The sequence below is a fragment of the Mirounga angustirostris genome, unplaced genomic scaffold (genome assembly GCF_029215605.1).
Source record: "Mirounga angustirostris isolate CCGP_5_RB_7025 unplaced genomic scaffold, mMirAng1.0.hap1 SCAF_3, whole genome shotgun sequence".
In the NCBI taxonomy this organism is placed as follows: domain Eukaryota; kingdom Metazoa; phylum Chordata; class Mammalia; order Carnivora; family Phocidae; genus Mirounga; species Mirounga angustirostris.
The window spans coordinates 61,041,642-61,058,919 of NW_026991711.1; the positions used below are offsets into that span (position 1 = coordinate 61,041,642).

General features: G+C 48.3%; 1 protein-coding gene across 5 annotated transcripts in view; it reads right to left on the reverse strand.

Moving 5' to 3' along the window:
- The window catches only part of ATP7B (ATPase copper transporting beta), a 74,486-nt gene that overhangs the window by 26,937 nt on the left and 30,271 nt on the right, over positions 1-17,278 (reverse strand). For all 5 annotated transcript variants that reach the window (XM_064586143.1, XM_045869382.3, XM_064586144.1 and 2 more), the window contains 4 exons: positions 15,705-16,935; positions 8,958-9,215; positions 6,670-6,833; positions 1,916-2,077 (listed from right to left, as the gene is read on the reverse strand). In XM_064586143.1, coding sequence (XP_064442213.1) covers positions 1,916-2,077; positions 6,670-6,833; positions 8,958-9,215; positions 15,705-16,935 — 1,815 coding nt within the window. The remainder of the gene's footprint in view (positions 1-1,915; positions 2,078-6,669; positions 6,834-8,957; positions 9,216-15,704; positions 16,936-17,278) is intronic.

The window sequence follows — 17,278 nt, forward strand, 5'->3', positions numbered from 1 at the left end:
CCAGCACCATCTATGCTTACAGACTGTCATCCTCAGGGGCTGGCCTCAGATGGCCACTCCTGGTCCCTCCGCGGGCAAAGGCAGCAGGTTCTGGGAGAAACTTCAACATGCCCCGAGGCTGATCAATGACGAATTTATACACACAGAATTTTTGTGTGAGGAACCCCAACTAGGGAGTGGTCAGGTCAGGCGCTGTCATTCCCGGCCTGAGGAAACTGCAGCTCAGAGCCATTGTGCTACCAGAAGAGCAAGGCCCCGTGCTCAGTGAACAGGTCTCTGGGCTCCCAGCCTGGGCCTCTCCCCGGCGAGCAGACCCTGGCTCCTTCGGCACCTGCAAGCCGAGGCCTCCCCTGAAGCCAGACGGACAGGCACCGCACCACAATCTGCTGGCTCTTTTCAGGGAATAAACTCCAGCAATTCTTTCGCCACCTCGCTCCCTGACCCTCTCCACCTCATCTGATCGGACCCCTTTACGAAATTACATGGGAAAGGCCGCCAGGAAATGTCGGGTCGGTCAGGACGATATAAGGAGGGGCCCCAGGACTCTGATAATGGGATTTCACACGAAAATGAAAAGTTACGGCTGGAGAAAGAGCATCTAAGACTGTCTAAAGACAAACCCTCTTAGAACGAACACCCGCCTGATTACATTAGGGAAGGAGGCAGCAGAGATGCAGAAACGGGGGCCAGACATCAGCAATATTCCTCAAATGAGGACAGAGATGCTCCTGCACCGAGCTCAGCCAGTGGCGTGGAGGCCAGGAGGGGCACGAGGAGGAAGAAGGTGACGGAGATGTGGTCCGAGCACCCCCTGGGCCCCTCCCTCCGACGGCACATCAGTCTGCCTCCCCGGCCTCACCAATGGCCCCTCACTACTGTTCCGTAAGGCCTGTGCTGTGGCAAAAATCGAAAGGCCGCTGAGCTTGGAACTGTGAGGTGTGGGTCTGAGGGCCGGTCCTGCGAGGTTTAGCTGGATACCGGGGAGCGGAGTCACTTCACCTCCCTGGGGATCTCTCCCCACCTGACAGAGGAGCCGTGCTGTCTGCCTCTGAGACGGGGCGGGGGGGGGGGGGTTATAGCAGCAGCAACAGGAGAAGTGGTAACACACAGCAGGGAGCTCCGCCCAGCCGCACAACACACAACCTGTCTCCTCAGCACACACACAACGCAGAGAAAATGAAAGATAACACCGAGGCTGCTACTAGACGTGTCCCTGCATTAGCACTTCCCGCTAAACTTGGTTTATCCTGACCATCAGTTCATCTTGTGAGTTAACCTAGTTCAGTCTGGACGGCTGCAACCCGCTCCGATCACCACGAACGCTCACCCCCTTATGGTGTGTTATCAGCAGACCTTACAAAGGAGACGGATTGTCTGTGGACAAAGCGAGGGAGGGAACAGAGGGAGGCAGTGCGTGAAAACTACTCGAATTGATTTTCCAAACGAGAAACAACTACACTCTCTCATTGTCACGCAGGCCCAGCATAGTGGTAGAATGCACTGTAACTCCTCTCATTACCAACAATCCTGTGGTCTACAGATACTTGGTCCAGATATAAGTAACACTTTATAATTACAATTAGGTAATTTAACCCCATGTGCCCAGGTATCTTACTGATACTGATGTTTCCCAGGGAAGTCAGGAATTCACTGATTTTCACCCTCAGATTATCTGATACTTACTTAATTTCAGTTTATTTTAAAACGATTCACCTTCACTTCCATGGGAAAGCTTGAAGGGTAGGTTAGGTGACCTTTTTCTTTTCTTTTTAATTTTTTGGCTAGCTATATTTTCTCATTTTTCCACAATGATTATAGATCACTGTTTTTTAAAAAGGGGGCATATTTTTTAAATTGAAGTAGAGTTGAGACACGTTACATTAGTTTGTATAATGTTTTTTAACGAATGACTTACCTCGATAATTCGGACAATATCCCGTGCACCGATAACTTCAGGATCGAACTTCACGTGGGCTTTGCTGGTGGCAAGGGCCACAGACGCGTAGGTGATGCCGTTTGTCCTTGTGAGTTTGGACTCTATGTTGTGAACACAGGATGCGCAGGTCATCCCCGTGATCTGCCGCACAGGATGACAAAAATACTACTCACTTGGGATTGAGAGGATCCCATCGAAGGCACACAGGGAGCGGGGTCAACAGGCAGCCACGAGCCCTTCCTCCTTCCACGGCATCGTTCCCAAGGCTCTGGACTCCCACCTCCAGACCGACCCCATGTGCAAGATTTTCCTCCGGGACGCTCCCCCAGGGGCTGAGGGCAGGTAAACAGTGGTTCTTCCCCAACTCAGGGACGAGAGACGTAGCCAGTCACAAAGCAGATGGCGACAAACCAACACTGACTTCCAGCTCTGACAGTGAGGAGCTTTCGTAAGCCACCCTACCCTCTCTGTTTTGTCACTTCTGCCACGCTGTGCATATGGATGTGAGAAAGGGAGTCTGAAATGAGACATGCCATCCCTGTAATATGTGTTAGGCAAGCCAGACAAGTCACTCTTTTGAGCATCAGTGGTCAACATTTCCCAGAACGCTCATTAAATACAGACATAAAACGTCTACAGACAGTGTCTGAACGTGTGATGATGATGATACAACTATTGAGACTGCTTCGAACATTGTTCAATGAATGTTTTCACCGAACTGAGAGCTTTCCCCTAAGGTCAGGAACACGGCAGGGATGCCCACTCTCACCACTGTTGTGCAACATGGTACTAGAAGTCCTCGCCTCAGCAATCAGACAACAAAAAGAAATAAAAGGCATCTGAATCAGCAAAGAAATCAAACTCTCACTCCTTGCAGATGACATGATACTTTATGTGGAAAACCCAAAAGACTCCACCCCAAAACTGCTAGCACTCATATAGGAATTCAATAAAGTGGCAGGATATAAAATCAACACACAGAAATCAGTTGCATTTCTATACACTAACAATGATAGAGAAGAAAGAGAAATTAAGGAATCAATCCCATTTACAATTACACCAAAACCTGTAAGAAACCTAGGAATAAACCTAACCAAAGAGGCAAAGGATCTGTACTCAGAAAACTATAGAACACTTATGAAAGAAATTGAGGAAGACACAAAAAAATGGAGAAACATTCCATGCTCATGGATTGGAAGAACAAATATTGTTAAAACGTCTATGTTATCCAGAGCAATCTATGCATTCAATGCAATCCCTAACAAAATACCATCCACTTTTTTCACAGAGCTGGAACAAATAATCCTAAAATTTGTATGGAACCAGAAAAGACCCCGAATAGCCAAAGAAATGCTGAAAAAGAAAATCACAATTCCAGGCTTCAAGCTCTATTACAAAGCTGTAATCATCAAGACAGTATGGTACTGGCACAAAAACAGACACATAGATCAATGGAACAGAACAGAGAGCCCAGAAATGGACCCTCAACTCTATGGTCAACTAATCTTCGAAAAAGCAGGAAAAAATATCCAATGGAAAAAAGACAGTCTCTTCAACAAATGGTGTTGAGAAAATTGGACAGCCACATGCAGAAGATTGAAACTGGACCATTTCCTTACACCATACACAAAAATAGACTCCAAATGGATGAAAGACCTAAATGTGAGACAGGAATCCATCAAAATCCTTGAGGAGAACACAGGCAGCAACCTCTTTGACCTCGGCTGCAGCAATTTCTGCCTAGACACATCAACAAAGGCAAGGGAAGCAAGGGCAAAAATGAACTATTGGGACCTCATCGAGATAAAAAGTTTTTGCACAGCAAAGGAAACAAGTCAACAAAACCAAAAGACAACCAATAGAATGGGAGAAGAGATTTGCAAATGACATATCAAATAAAAGGTTAGTATCCAAAATCTATAAAGAACTTATCAAACTCAACACCCAAAGGGTAAACAGTCCAATCACAAAATAGGCAGAAGACATGAAGAGACATTTCTCCAAAGAAGACATACAAATGGCCAACAGACACATGATAAAATGCTCAACATCACTCGGCATCAGGGAAATCCAAATCAAAACCTCAATGAGATACTACCTCACACCAGTCAGAATGGCTAAAATTAACAAGTCAGGAAATGACAGACGTTGGCGAGGATGCGGAGAAAGGGGAACCCTCCTACACTGTTGGTGGGAATGCAAGCTGGTGCAACCACTCTGGAAAACAGTATGGAGGTTCCTCAAAGTTGAAAATAGAGCTACCATACAACCCAGCAATTGCACTACTAGGTATTTGCCCCAAAGATACAAATGTAGTGATCTGAAGGGGTACGTGCACCCCAATGTTTATAGCAGCAATGTCCACAATAGCCAAACTACGGAAAGAGCCCAGATGTCCACTGACAGATGAATGGATAAAGAAGATGTGGTGTATATATATATATATATATATATATATATATATATATATACACAATGGATTATTACTCAGCCATCAAAAAAAAAAATGAAATCTTGCCATTTGCAATGATGTGGGTGGAACTAGAGTGTATTACGCTAAGTGAAATAAGTCAGTCAGAGAAAGACAATTATCACATGATTTCACTCATGTGGAATTTTTTAAGAAACAAAAGAGGATCATAGGGGAAGAGAGGGAAAAATAAAACAAGATGAAATCAGAGAGGGAGACAAACCATAAGAGACTCTTAATCATAGGAAACAAACTGAGGGTGGCTGGAGGGGAGGGAGTAGGGGTGGGGGATGGGGTAACTGGGTGATGGACATTCAGGAGGGCTCGTGACTTAACGAGCACGGGGTGTTATATAAGACTGATGAATCACTGAACTCTACCACTGAAACTAATGATACACTATATGTTAATTGAATTTAAATTAAAAAAAAAGAATATATTATATATTACCGTAGCTATTGTAATTCAATTCCTTTAGGTTTTAACAAGCATTACATCGCAAGAGTGTTGTAATTTGCAAATATTAACCTGACACTTAAAAATCTGGAACATTTAAAATACTTTAGGCAGCTCTAATAAAATTGGAACCCAGACAATGAATATGACTCTGATAAAACCTCTTCACAATTCTAGCTCTGCTTTGTTCAAAGTTCTGCAGTTGCTTAGTATGTCATCGATACTCTTTGTATGTTCAATTCTGTGCAAGAATATCTTGTGGAGATTAAAATTCAAATAGAATATATTTTAGGAACTATTCATAACCGGGATCCCACACCTGCATAAATTAAGTTCAAAAACCATGTCATATTGGGGCGCCTGGGTGGCTCAGTCGGTTAAGCGACTGCCTTCGGCTCAGGTCATGATCCTGGAGTCCCGGGATTGAGTCCCTCATCCGGCTCCTTGCTCAGCAGGGAGTCTGCTTCTCCCTCTGACCCTCCCCCCTCTCATGTGCTCTCTGTCTCTCTCATTCTCTCTGTCTCAGATAAATAAATAAAATCTTTAAAAAAAAAAAAAAAGAAAAAAACCCAAAAAAACCATGTCATACATCTTTCATATATAAGTTATCTTTTCTCAACACAATTAAACCCATTAACTCAATGAATAAATTGTTTTGTCATTTGGACCTATAGACAAATACATATACGTATAACGAAGTAATAATTTAGTTATGCATTTGTCTTACCCATTTCTTTATTATCTTTTTCTCTTATTGGCAAAATAAAGATTAAAATGTGTATTCAAAAAACAATGTTTTCACCTTTCCCAATACTATTCCTGATCTAGATTTTCCACAGTGGTCTGAGCTGGCAGAGGCATCCCCATCGGGGCTGGGGTCTGCAGCGGGGGCCGCGCTCCGGCCTCAGGGGTGCTGCGGGCTGGAAGCCGGAGAGCAGAACATTTCGCCTGACCACACACCGGGAGGCCCATCCAGAGCAAAGGGTTTGCTCGACAAAGAATGCCCCTTATCAAGAGCTCAAAGTGCCACTCGCGTCCTTAGTACTCAAACATTTACTTACCATAATGGCAGTGACTAAACACGGTTAAGGGAGTTAAGACTCTTCGTCCTCGGTACAACAGCATTCACTCAATTCCTTGTCCTAAGCCTCCCTTGGTTTACACAAAAAGGGCTTTATGCAGAAGTGCTTGTGAATACAGCGCAGTGGAAATGCGAGTCTAGGACCTAGTGTTGCGATGCTGTGCCGTCATGTACAGCCGGTGACATGGACAGACAGCAAACAATAACCTCCCCTACCACCCTGGCATCCAGCCTTGGCCGCCAGCGCAGGGTGGGTGCTACGGGACACTGGCCGCCACTTGGCTCCCAGGCGCCCCTATGCCTGCAGCGGGCTGGGAAATAGCGCCAGTGGCCCTGTCTACCACGCTGACTCACCCCCTCTGGCCTCGAGACGCCTCTGGGCTTTCCGGAATGTGTTCAGGTTCAGCGCCCTCAAAGCCAAGCTCTGGACAGCTGCCATTTAAATGCCTCTTCTTCCCACACTCCCACCACTCACCTCCCCCTCCTCCTCACACCGTGGCTGCACCCAGTGGGGTGCAGCCCTATGACTGCGACAGGCCCGACATGCCCTCACAAAATGAACAGGTCGTCGTCGTTGGCTTCGAAGGAAAACACAACAAACAAAACCCCAGCAACACACAGGATATGTGTAAAACGGGAGAGGTTTCCTGGCCCCCGTTGGAGGCCTGCAGCCCTGTGGCCCCAGCTCCCGCCCCCAGCTCCTGCCCAGCCGCCGGCCGCACTTACGATCAGCTCGAGGTCACCATCTGAGCCTGTGTAGCCTTCCATTACCGCCGCCTCAAAGCCCAAGTCCCGGATGAGCTGAGCTATCTCCAGCGGCTGGATGACTTCTGGGTTATACTTAACCTCTGCCTTCCCGGCCATCAGGGCAACCAGCACCGAGAGAATACCTGGAACCATCGGGCCACAGTTATAACACTCCAGGCAAGGCCTCTGAGATGACAAAGTCAACATAACCTATAACAAAGAAACACATCTGCCCCAGAAGCCTCTAGAAGAGGAGTCCTCAAACCTGACTGCACACTAGGATCACTTGGCGATCACCAGGCCCGGCCCTAAACTCAAACCAGTTAAATCAGAAGCCCTCAGGGTGGGTGCCGGGTGACTTTAATGCACCAGCCAAGTGTGAGAACCAGTGTTCTAGAACAATGCTTCTCACATTTTGATGGGCACACGAACCACCTGAGGACCCTGTTAAACTCCAGATTCTGGTTCAGTCGGTCTGGAGTGGGTCTGGGGTTCTGCAGATGCACCCCGCTCCCACACAGGGTCTGTGCTGCTGGCCGGGCGTTACTGAGTCGGGCTCCAGAAGATGCCGAGGGTGCCGAGGGCACACACACCTCACCGCAAGGGATACAGTCTGCAGCTCGCAACTACTGTTCCATCAGTGGTGGACTTTTTTCTTCAGACACTTTTCACACAGAAAAAAAATTCTTTCAAAGGTACTTTTCCTTCCTCTTTTTCTCTCTCTAAGCCCTTTCAGAAGTGGAAGAGAAATCCCAGGCTGCAGACCATCTCCGACATGTAACAGTCTGGCTTACAACTTTTCGACTCTGTGATGGTGCAAAGGTGATCCACGTTCAGCAGAAACCGCACTTCAAACTGTGGATTTGGACCTTTCCTGGGGCTAGCGCCAGGCTGTACAGCCTTCTCTGGACATGCCGGGCAGCGGCTGAGCGCCTCGGCTCCCATCAGCTGTGGGAACAACCGACACACATTCTGACCTGCGTCAGGTCGGTTCGGCCAAGCTATGATGTGCCCTAGGTTAGGTGGATTAAATGTATTTTCGACTTAGGATATTTTCAGCGTATGATGGGTTTATTGGGACATAACGCTACTGTAAGTCCAGTGAGATCTATACCTTGCTAACACTACTGTGTGAGCTTGAGGGGGAAACACGACTCATTCACATAAAAGAAAGACATGTGCTTTAGAAAGGATGCCATGATGGATAAAAATGGGGGAGTCAAGTCAGGAAAAGAAGCACAGGCACCATGAGATATAGGATATTTTATGAGCAGCCAGCCCATGGATGACAAGCACGCCTCAATTTGCAAACAGTCGTTCTAGAGCTCCAGGACACACACAGCATAGGGAACCAGAGGCTGGAAACGTGTCACCCTACTTTAGGGCTGACTGTGAAGGCCAAGGAGTCTGAGCAGAGAGATACATGGAGAGAGAGAAAGTGACTCTGCTGGAGTCAGGGTTAAGATATTTTCCAAACGAAACACTAGGACGGGATTATTGCTGCACTTTCAGGTTTAAGAGACAGTATTGGAAATGCAGTTTAGAGGACAACACTGTGGCCCTTCTACAACACTCTGTGATTTACAGGAGCAAAGGATGGGATGTTCAAAACTGCCACTTCTCCACAAACTGCAGGCTATGTACTCATGTGACAGTGCGAGGCCGATGGCTGGGGCTGGAGGGGAAAACAGAGATGACCACTGGGACAAGCTAACTGAGAAAGCTACTCACGGAATGTACCAGGACCTTTACATTGCACTTCCCATCACTAACTCACTCAGAGATACATTCTATTCTATCTTAAACAAGCTAAACACTTCCAAAAGAACACAATGCCAAGCGCCCAAGAACATCAGACAGACTTCTCTGCTATCATACAACGAACTTGCTGCCAGATGATCAGGGCTGCTGATAAACTGAGTCAGTGGGGACTGTGAAGGGAGAGCACGATGCTCATCCTGCTGCCCGCAGCGTCTGACAGCCTGCACACGCAGCCTCCCCAGCCTAACATGGGCACAGCCTCCCCAAGTCTAATGTGGGGACAGGCCTCTTACCTGCTTCTTTTTTTATTTTTAAGATTTTATTTATTTATTTGACAGAGAGAGACAGCGCGAGAGGGAACGCAAGCAGGTGGAGTGGGAGAGGGAGAAGCAGGCTTCCCGCCGAGCAGGGAGCCCGATGCGGGGCTCGATTCCAGGACCCTGAGATCATGACCTGAGCTGAAGGCAGACACTTAACGACTGAGCCACCCAGGCGCCCCCCCTTACCTGCTTCTTTCTGCAGGTTTCTCTCTATGTTGGACACACAGGATGCACAGGTCATGCCTGTGATCTGTAAAAAGCACTTCTGAGGTGCTGCTGTGGTAGAGCCTTGCAGGGACTTGGACGAGGAGCCAGGGCTGTGGTTTTTAGGGAGCCCCCCAGCATGGGGAGCCTCTTCCTGCACAGACACAGGTACGCCAGCTGTGGGGTGCGCTGAGGAATTCCCCGCACTGTGGTTTCCAACATGGTTGCTGTAACAGTTTTCTAGAATAAAACATAAGAAATCATTCAGATTAGAAGAATAACTTTTTTTAGAACAGGAGGTTCAAGCCTGACGGAAGCAAATGAAAGCTCCTGAAGAAGCTCCATGGGGGTTGGTTTCCATCACTACCCCCCTCCCACCAGAGACAGAGGCACACAATCACAGACATATGAAAAGATGCCAATACTCAAGAATGGAATGTTCCAGCTGGATGAGTGCTCTAATTAGACGATGACAACAAGAACTCACCAGGCCCTCCACTAAGCACATGGATGACCTCCTTTAAAATAGCTGTACAATATCTTGTACAGATAGAGAAATGGGTTAAAGAAATTTAAAAATGTGCCCCAAACCCCTCAGGTAGTAAGTAATGAAGCTAGCTTCTAAACCAGGTCTCTTCACCCCTAGGATCTGTACCTTTAAGTATCACATTTCCTTAGCAGAGGTCTGTTCCCCCCCAAAGAATCCAGGGGACCCCAAACCCCTTTACTGAGTTGTCTGCCTTTCCCTATTGTTTGCCTGTGTCCTGGATGTGCTCTGGACACGAGTCCTTGTCAGGTGCCTGCACTGCCCATACCTGTTCCGGGCTGTGTTCTGTACCCGCACCCTCAGCTCGTGGTGGCTCTTCTGACAGAACAAGTCCTGAATGGTAACGAGGCCCAACTTACCAACCAACTAAACTAGCTTTAATGGTTAGTATGTTTTGTCCTCCAGTAGCAGATCTGTCTGCCTAAACACTAAAAATATTCATACAGTTTCCTTCTAGGAGCTGTTACTTCCATAAACTTCCATATTAGGCCTATGACATACTGCAAATTAACTTTGTGTAAGTTAAGAGGTGAGACTTAAGGTTAATTTCTTTCCATTTGGATATCCAGCTCCATAAACTGAAAATATCATCCTCCCCACCCCCCCCCAAGGAGTTCTGGGGATGAGAGTGCAGACATCGTCAGGGGCCATTTTTCTGCCCACCACATACATACCTACATCCGTAACTAATCACCCAGATCAAGATCTAGGACGTTTCCATCACTCCAGAAAGTCACACAATTTTGATGACAGAAAGTACTTTTAAGAGTATATACAAAAGAAAAAAAAAAAGAGGATATACAAAAGATAATTATATCATTTAACAATGAACTCTCATTATTTGAAAATCCAAGCTGCAGAAGACAGAACTTGGCATTAACGTGTACTGAGAATAGGCCGTGACTTTCAAGTTTTTCTAAATAAATCTCATATCCTGGGATGTTTTGCTCGTTTTCTGAAAGGTGGCTTAAAAGCTACTTCTACTCATTCTAAGGGTCCAGCTGACTGACCCTTTCAGCACCTTCAGTGAAAACCCTCCACCACTCTGGCCTCACAGGACCTCTCTCCCTTCTTGATGCAGGGACCACAGCTCACCCACCAGCACAGGTATACTCTCCTGGACCTGGTCATTATTCAAAATGACTCTGCCCTTTGGATCTCAAATTCACAAAAGCTGTTTTGTGGCCACAACCTCTCAACATTCTATCTCCTGCACGCATCCATCTGCACCGTACCTGTCCAACCCCCCTGCACCTGTTCAACCCTCCTGCACCTGTTCAACCCCTCCCTATTTTCCCAGTCCATCACCTGTTTCCTGGATTCACCTGCCTTTCTATCCAAATATTGTGGTCAACAATTTTAATATTTGTACTATTACAGAGAATTCTGTACTCCCTTACTAACCTACAACTTACACATTGCCATTGTCCCACACTGGAATTTTTTTTTTTTTTTAAGATTTATTTATTTATTTATTTATTTATTTATTTATTTATTTATTTATCTGAGAGAGAGAATGGGAGACAGAGAGCATGAGAGGGGAAGGGTCAGGGGGAGAAGCAGACTCCCCGCTGAGCAGGGAGCCCGATGCGGGACTCGATCCCGGGACTCCAGGATCATGACCTGAGCCAAAGGCAGTTGCTCAACCAACTGAGTCACCCAGGCGCCCTCCCCACACTGGAATTTAACTCACCTAAATTCTGAGCTTCTGGAGATTGTTAAAGAAAGCTGAAATAAACTAACAAAACCCAAACAAGTCCTTTTTCTTTATCCATCTACGCTAAGACTATGGGTGGGCATGTAAATTGACTTGGCTTTCTGGAAGTCTACTTGACAATATTATCAAAACAGTACCTCTAACTGCCTGGCACTTAGTAGAGGCCCAATAAGTATTTGTAATAGGATGAAATAAAGTTTATATTCTGTGACCCAATAATTAATGCTTTCAGGTATTTACCATAAGGAAATAACTAAGTATGTGCATAAAATGTAGCCTCAAAGATCGCCATCAGTATTATTTACAATCATATGCACACAAAGTAGATGAGAACAATCCAATCGGAAACTGACTGAGTTATGGTGCATCCATACAACAGAACGCTATGCAGCCGCTGAACATGGTGATGCAGACATATGGATGGACCTATAAGCATGTTATGATGCAGGGTGAAAGAGATTACAAAACCACCATATATAATGCAATCTACCAAATACAATGTATCTATGCATTTCTAAATATAAATTATATATGCTTTGGGAAAAGTCCAGAAGAGTATATATGAAATGAAATGCACCATGTGGATATTGGGGGAAGCATACCCTAGACCCGGGAGACCGCAAGTACAAGACCCTGAGGCCTGCTATGAGGATTGGGAAGGGGTTAGAAAGGTAGGGAGTCAGGGAGGGGGTTTCTAGATCACCCTAAGGACTCCCTCTCACAACACAGATGGGAAGGTTTCGGAGTCTCAACAGAGTAACAGGAACGCTGTGAATGCTGGGTAGTAAACAGACTGTAAGGCTGAAAGGCAAGAAGCAGGGAGACTATTTCCGAGCCTCTTCCAGGATCCAGGACACACAGGATGGTGGCTTGCAGCAGGGTGCTGGCCTGTCTGACCTTATCTCCCATTACTTATACTCAAGTTCCACCCAAGCCAGACTGCTCCCAAGACAGAGCGGGAGGACTCCCGCCCAGGGCCTGTGTTGGGGTCTCCTCCATCTTGTCTGGTGCAGTCCTGCCCTTTTCTGCCTGCTGAGACCCTGAAGTCTGACCCAAGCCCAGCTCCAAAGTCACCTCTATCATCAAGTCCAGACACTGGACTTCTCCTCTTCTGAATCTCAAGAGTGCTCTACCTACGCTTTCCTTGTCACATTTATTCCAACCTGCCTTGGATGATGGGTCTCTGATGTGCTTCCGTGTTAGAGTGTGAACCACATGTGGGCAGGTCCGGGACCGTCTCTGAGCACTCACGGCAGCCAGCACAGCGCCTGGGACCCAGAAGCCCCGCAACACACGCTGGGATGAGGGAACAGTGCCCCAAGAGGGACACTGCCCACTGAAAGGGTGAGGGAACACGTTACACGTAACAGAGGACTTTCCCTCACGGTATATTCATAAAGCCGTTCATCTGTTCATTTATTCATTCAAAAAGTACTTACCATGCAAACCAGAGCACACACGCAGAGCTCATTTCTAGACACAAACCAGGTCTAAAGGTATTTTCAGCTGCCCAGTAAGCTGGCTGAAATTCAACGCCTGCCACTTGCCCATGTGCTCTCAGACCGTTCCCTTTTCTCTCCCTGCTCTATTGTCAAGGGGGCTGACCCTGCAAAACCACTTTTCCCAGGTTCCCTTGCTAACTGGCTTCTGATTAAATTTGGCACGGGGGAGGTAACCAGTGGGAAACGATAGGACAGAAAGAGGGAAAGCCTGAAGCGTTTCCCTTCTATCTGCTGGGAGCCCAGGTCCTGGCCACAGCCTCTAAGTAGCTCCAGGGCCGCCAGCTAGTACCAGGCAACCTCAGCCCCCGGGCTCTCGTGGCGCCCTCTTCCCTCGGACCCTCCTGCTGGGGCACCAGGTTCTGCTCTCAGTCATCTCTTGGTTTCCTGCCCATTCCCTGTGTGGTTGGTGATTCAGCTCTCTCTACCATCTCTGAGTAGTTCCCCGGATTCAACCCTGCCACTGAGCTACCCCATGAGCCCACCTGTCACAGCCTCTTCTTTCTCTTTCACTCCCCCCACAAACACCTCCTATGCACTGGGTGCTGCTGAGTCCAAGGAGAAACAACATGGTTCGAAGACTGTGTTCAAGGAGCTCCTCTTCCTGATTGTTCCAGAATGACCAATCAAATATAAATAATGCCTTTTTAGCATTTAAGTGGCTATGAAGATAGTCACCAGCACACTATGGTTTATCCTAAATTTTAAAGACGGCCAGGTGAAATACAAAATGCCCAGCCAAATTTGAATTTCAGATAAACAACAAATAACTTCTTAAGTTATTTTATAATTTATATATTTTTTATAATTTATATATACTTATATTAATAAGTATGTCCCAAATACTGCATGGGACACACTTAAACTGAAACAGTATTCACTGCTTATCTGAAATTCAAATCCAACTAGGTGTCCTATACCTTTATTTGCTAAATCTAGTACACTGAATACCTCTTGGGCTAAACACATAATTCTCATAATTCTGGCCAATAAAAAGCACTGCTCTTTTCTTTCTACACTTACTTAGTCAAATCCAATTATTCTGGATTATGCAATTCAATGCAAATTTCTTCTTACTGCCAACAACCCGATTCTACTGTTGGAAGACTTGCAACCTCATACAAATACAGGAGATAATGACTCTGTATTACATTTCCTACCTTTTAAGTACAGGATTTACTGTTCCATTGTGTTCTCCTTATTGATTTTTGTTTAAAAACTCCTTCCTGAAACTTGGTACAAAAGACAAAGTACAGAACGGGGCCAAGTCACTGCACATGACCTACCCACTCCCTTTAAGGGTGTGTGTGCAGGGCAGCACCAAGACAGAGCGAACTTTTCAAGGAGACACACTTTATCTTGGCAGCCACCGCGAAGTGGACGTGGGAAACCCAAGTCCAGCGGGCCCTGAGCGCGGCTACGGGGCTTTGCCCACAAGCCCTTCTTGGAGCCGGGCTGGCTGCAGCGCAGACTGACGGGACTCTACCGGCCGGGCCCGGCCTGCAGCTCACATGGCCGCACAGGGCCTGTGTCCTGGGAGCGAAGCCGTGGAAACACTGCTGCCCACACAGTTGTCCCTCCCGTGTCCGGCCCTCCCTCCTCATCTTCGGCCTCTCTGCAAACCCCCTATGTATCTATCACCTTCTCCATCCCTCCTCGGCTGAGCTCCTGGAGGGCTGAGCCCACCCCCCCAACCATGCAGCTGGCCACCCCCTCGCCCGAGCCTCTTCCTCCTAGTTACATGGAGCCTGAGACCCCGTAAGCCCCCTCCTTGGAACAGCTTCCTTTCCTTCCAGGGTGCCATCCTCGTCTGTGAAAATCTCCTTCTCTAGACACCCTTCCTTCCACACCAGTGCCATCACGTTCTTCCCTCTGCCCATCCCGGGTCACACTCACTTTCCCTGGCCTTCTGTCATCTCCCACGGCTCCCACCACCCAAATCTGCATTTCCAGCCCCGCTCTCCCGGAATTCAACCCAATACTCTGCTGTCGTCCAGCATCTACGCAGCTCAGGCTGGCCGCAGGCTCTCCCTTTCCTCCACGGCCCGTCCCATCACACCCCTCACCTGGACCAAGCTTGCTGGCTGCAACCTCCTGGATGTCGTCCTAATCCATCTCTTGCTCTCCAGCCCCAAATCGGCTCTCATCCCGCCTCTGTGCGGTCTCTGTGCCTCAATCCACACTGCACCGACACCGACAGGCCTGCTCAAGTGTGAGCTCACCTGCGCTGCCTCTCGATTAAAACCCACCGCTGACACCCCTCACCTCCACAGTAAAGTCCAGCCTCAGCTGGACGTGCAGCCCATTCGGAGTGGCCCACCTGCTGTCCGGCCTGTCTCCCCTCCTCCTGAGACCTCACACTCAGGCCACTGCTCTCGGCTCCCCCGGCACCCCGAGCTGCCTCCAGCGTCCTGTCCCCGTCCCCTGCCCTCACTGGCTCCTGCCACACTATTACAGAGGCTCTCGGGAGAGCCCACCGCGCACAGGTCCCGGCACACGGCAGAAAGGCGCACTTCTTCCCACAGCCAGCAGGAGGGCAGGGGCGACCATCACTGCATCGCCTCCTTAATTCCCGCTTTCCACGGAATGGGCTCCAGCTGGTGAGACTAAGGTTGTTTTTACTGTTCTGTTCAGCAGAGAAATCTCAGAATATGATGATGGCTCCTTTGGAGAGAGAAGGTCCCGGTGTTCACACAGAACTCTTTTTTAAAAAGAACACAGAATCGGAGTTCTCTTCAGAAAAAAACGAAGAACTTAACATCTTAGTCCCAGCTACACGAGAGGCGAAATCTGCACACCAGAAAATTCTCTCTCTTCTACCCTGACACAAGCTGCAGAATTTGGTCGCCCCTGCTGACAAGTGAGCAGCAAGTGTGGCCCCCCCACCCCACCCTGCAGGCACTATGTCGTAAGCACAAGGAAAGGAGGAGACCCCAGGGTGCGCTTCACATGGGTCAACTACATACCAGAAAGGACTGAAGTCTCAAACCCCATTTCTTCAACAGCAGCTCGGAGTTCTTCCGGGTGAATTACAGAGGGATCATAGAGCACCACTCCGGTCCCATCAGCCAGAGAGACTGATACTTGCTGCACCCCTTCCCTCTGGGAGACCAGGCCTTCGATGGACTGGACACAGGACGCAGAGGTCATTCCAGCGATGGCGAGCACCACGGTACTGCACACGCCTGGCTCCTGGGTTCTCGGGGCAGGGGCGGGGGCCGCCCGGTCGGAAGCCCTGCTACCTGCCCCACCCCCTGCTGCTCCATCAGGAAGAGAGACTTTAAAGTCCCCAGGTGGAAGAGCTTCAATGGCCCTCTGCAGGGCGTCTGCAGTGATACGAGAAGGGTCGTACTGTACTTGGGCGATTCTGTTCTCCAAGGACACTTGAATATTTTGAACCCCGGGGAGTGGGCCTATGTTTTCTTCAATATTCAGGACACAAGACTTACAGTGCATTCCATCTACTCTCAGTTGCAGGGTGACCACGTGGCTCCCGTGGTGCCCCGAGGGCTCAGAGTTATTGAGATTCTGGTTATCAGAAGCCGAAGGTGTCTTTGGGTCGGTCCTCTGTAACCGCCCAATATCAATGGGTCCCAGGCTTACGGGCGCTACTCTGTTCTTGATGACAGCTTCAAAGCCCATGTCGTTGACATGGTCCCTGAGGTCCTGGGGCTGGATGAGATAAGGCTGGTAGGTAATGACTGCTTCCTGGGTGCCGAGGGACACTCGGACCCTCACTACCCCTTGCAGTTTCCCAAGCCTGCCTTCAATGGAGCTGACGCAGGACTGGCAGGTCATGCCCTCCACCCGGAGCTTGACCACGGCCTCCAGGCCAGGCGAGGACCTTGAAGGCCAGGAGGCGGCCTTTCCTTCTGCGATGCTGGCCTCAAAGCCCATGTCCTCAATGTGCCGGCAAATCTGCGGCAGGCTCAGGATGGACGGCACGTACTTCACGGTCGCGCTGCCTTGTTCCAGGGAAACCTTAATGCTCACGATGCCTTTCAAGCTGGAAATCCTGCCCTCGATAGACTTTACACACGACTGGCAAGTCATGCCCGAAATGCTGATGGTGCTGCTGGTCGTCTGAGGGGGGCACACGCCATCCAGGCCGCCTTCATAGCCAACATTGTCGAAGGCGAAACTCTGCTTCATTGCTGGCTCCCCGGCACGAGCGGGCAGAGAAAGTTTAGACAGGATCTAAAGGGAAAAGAAAGAACATATTTTTTTTTTTATCCTTGAAACTAAATATTTGCTGAAATATCCCAGCTTGTCTGGCGCTGAGAAAATGGAAAACAATGCCATGGGTGTCAAACCAGCCCGAGAGTTTAAGATCATAAAATGCAGGGAAAGAAAGCTGTAAAAACATGACTGACCAAATGAAATGGTTCGATGGGTTTCTTTTAGCTCGAACGTTCCGTGACTCTGAACCTAGACATCAACTGTCCACCTTGGCAAGATGTGTTTTCTTACCTAGAAGACGTGCAGGTTTCTCTAGGGAATGAAGAGAGCGTGATACCACTCACGTGCACAGAACGAGCGT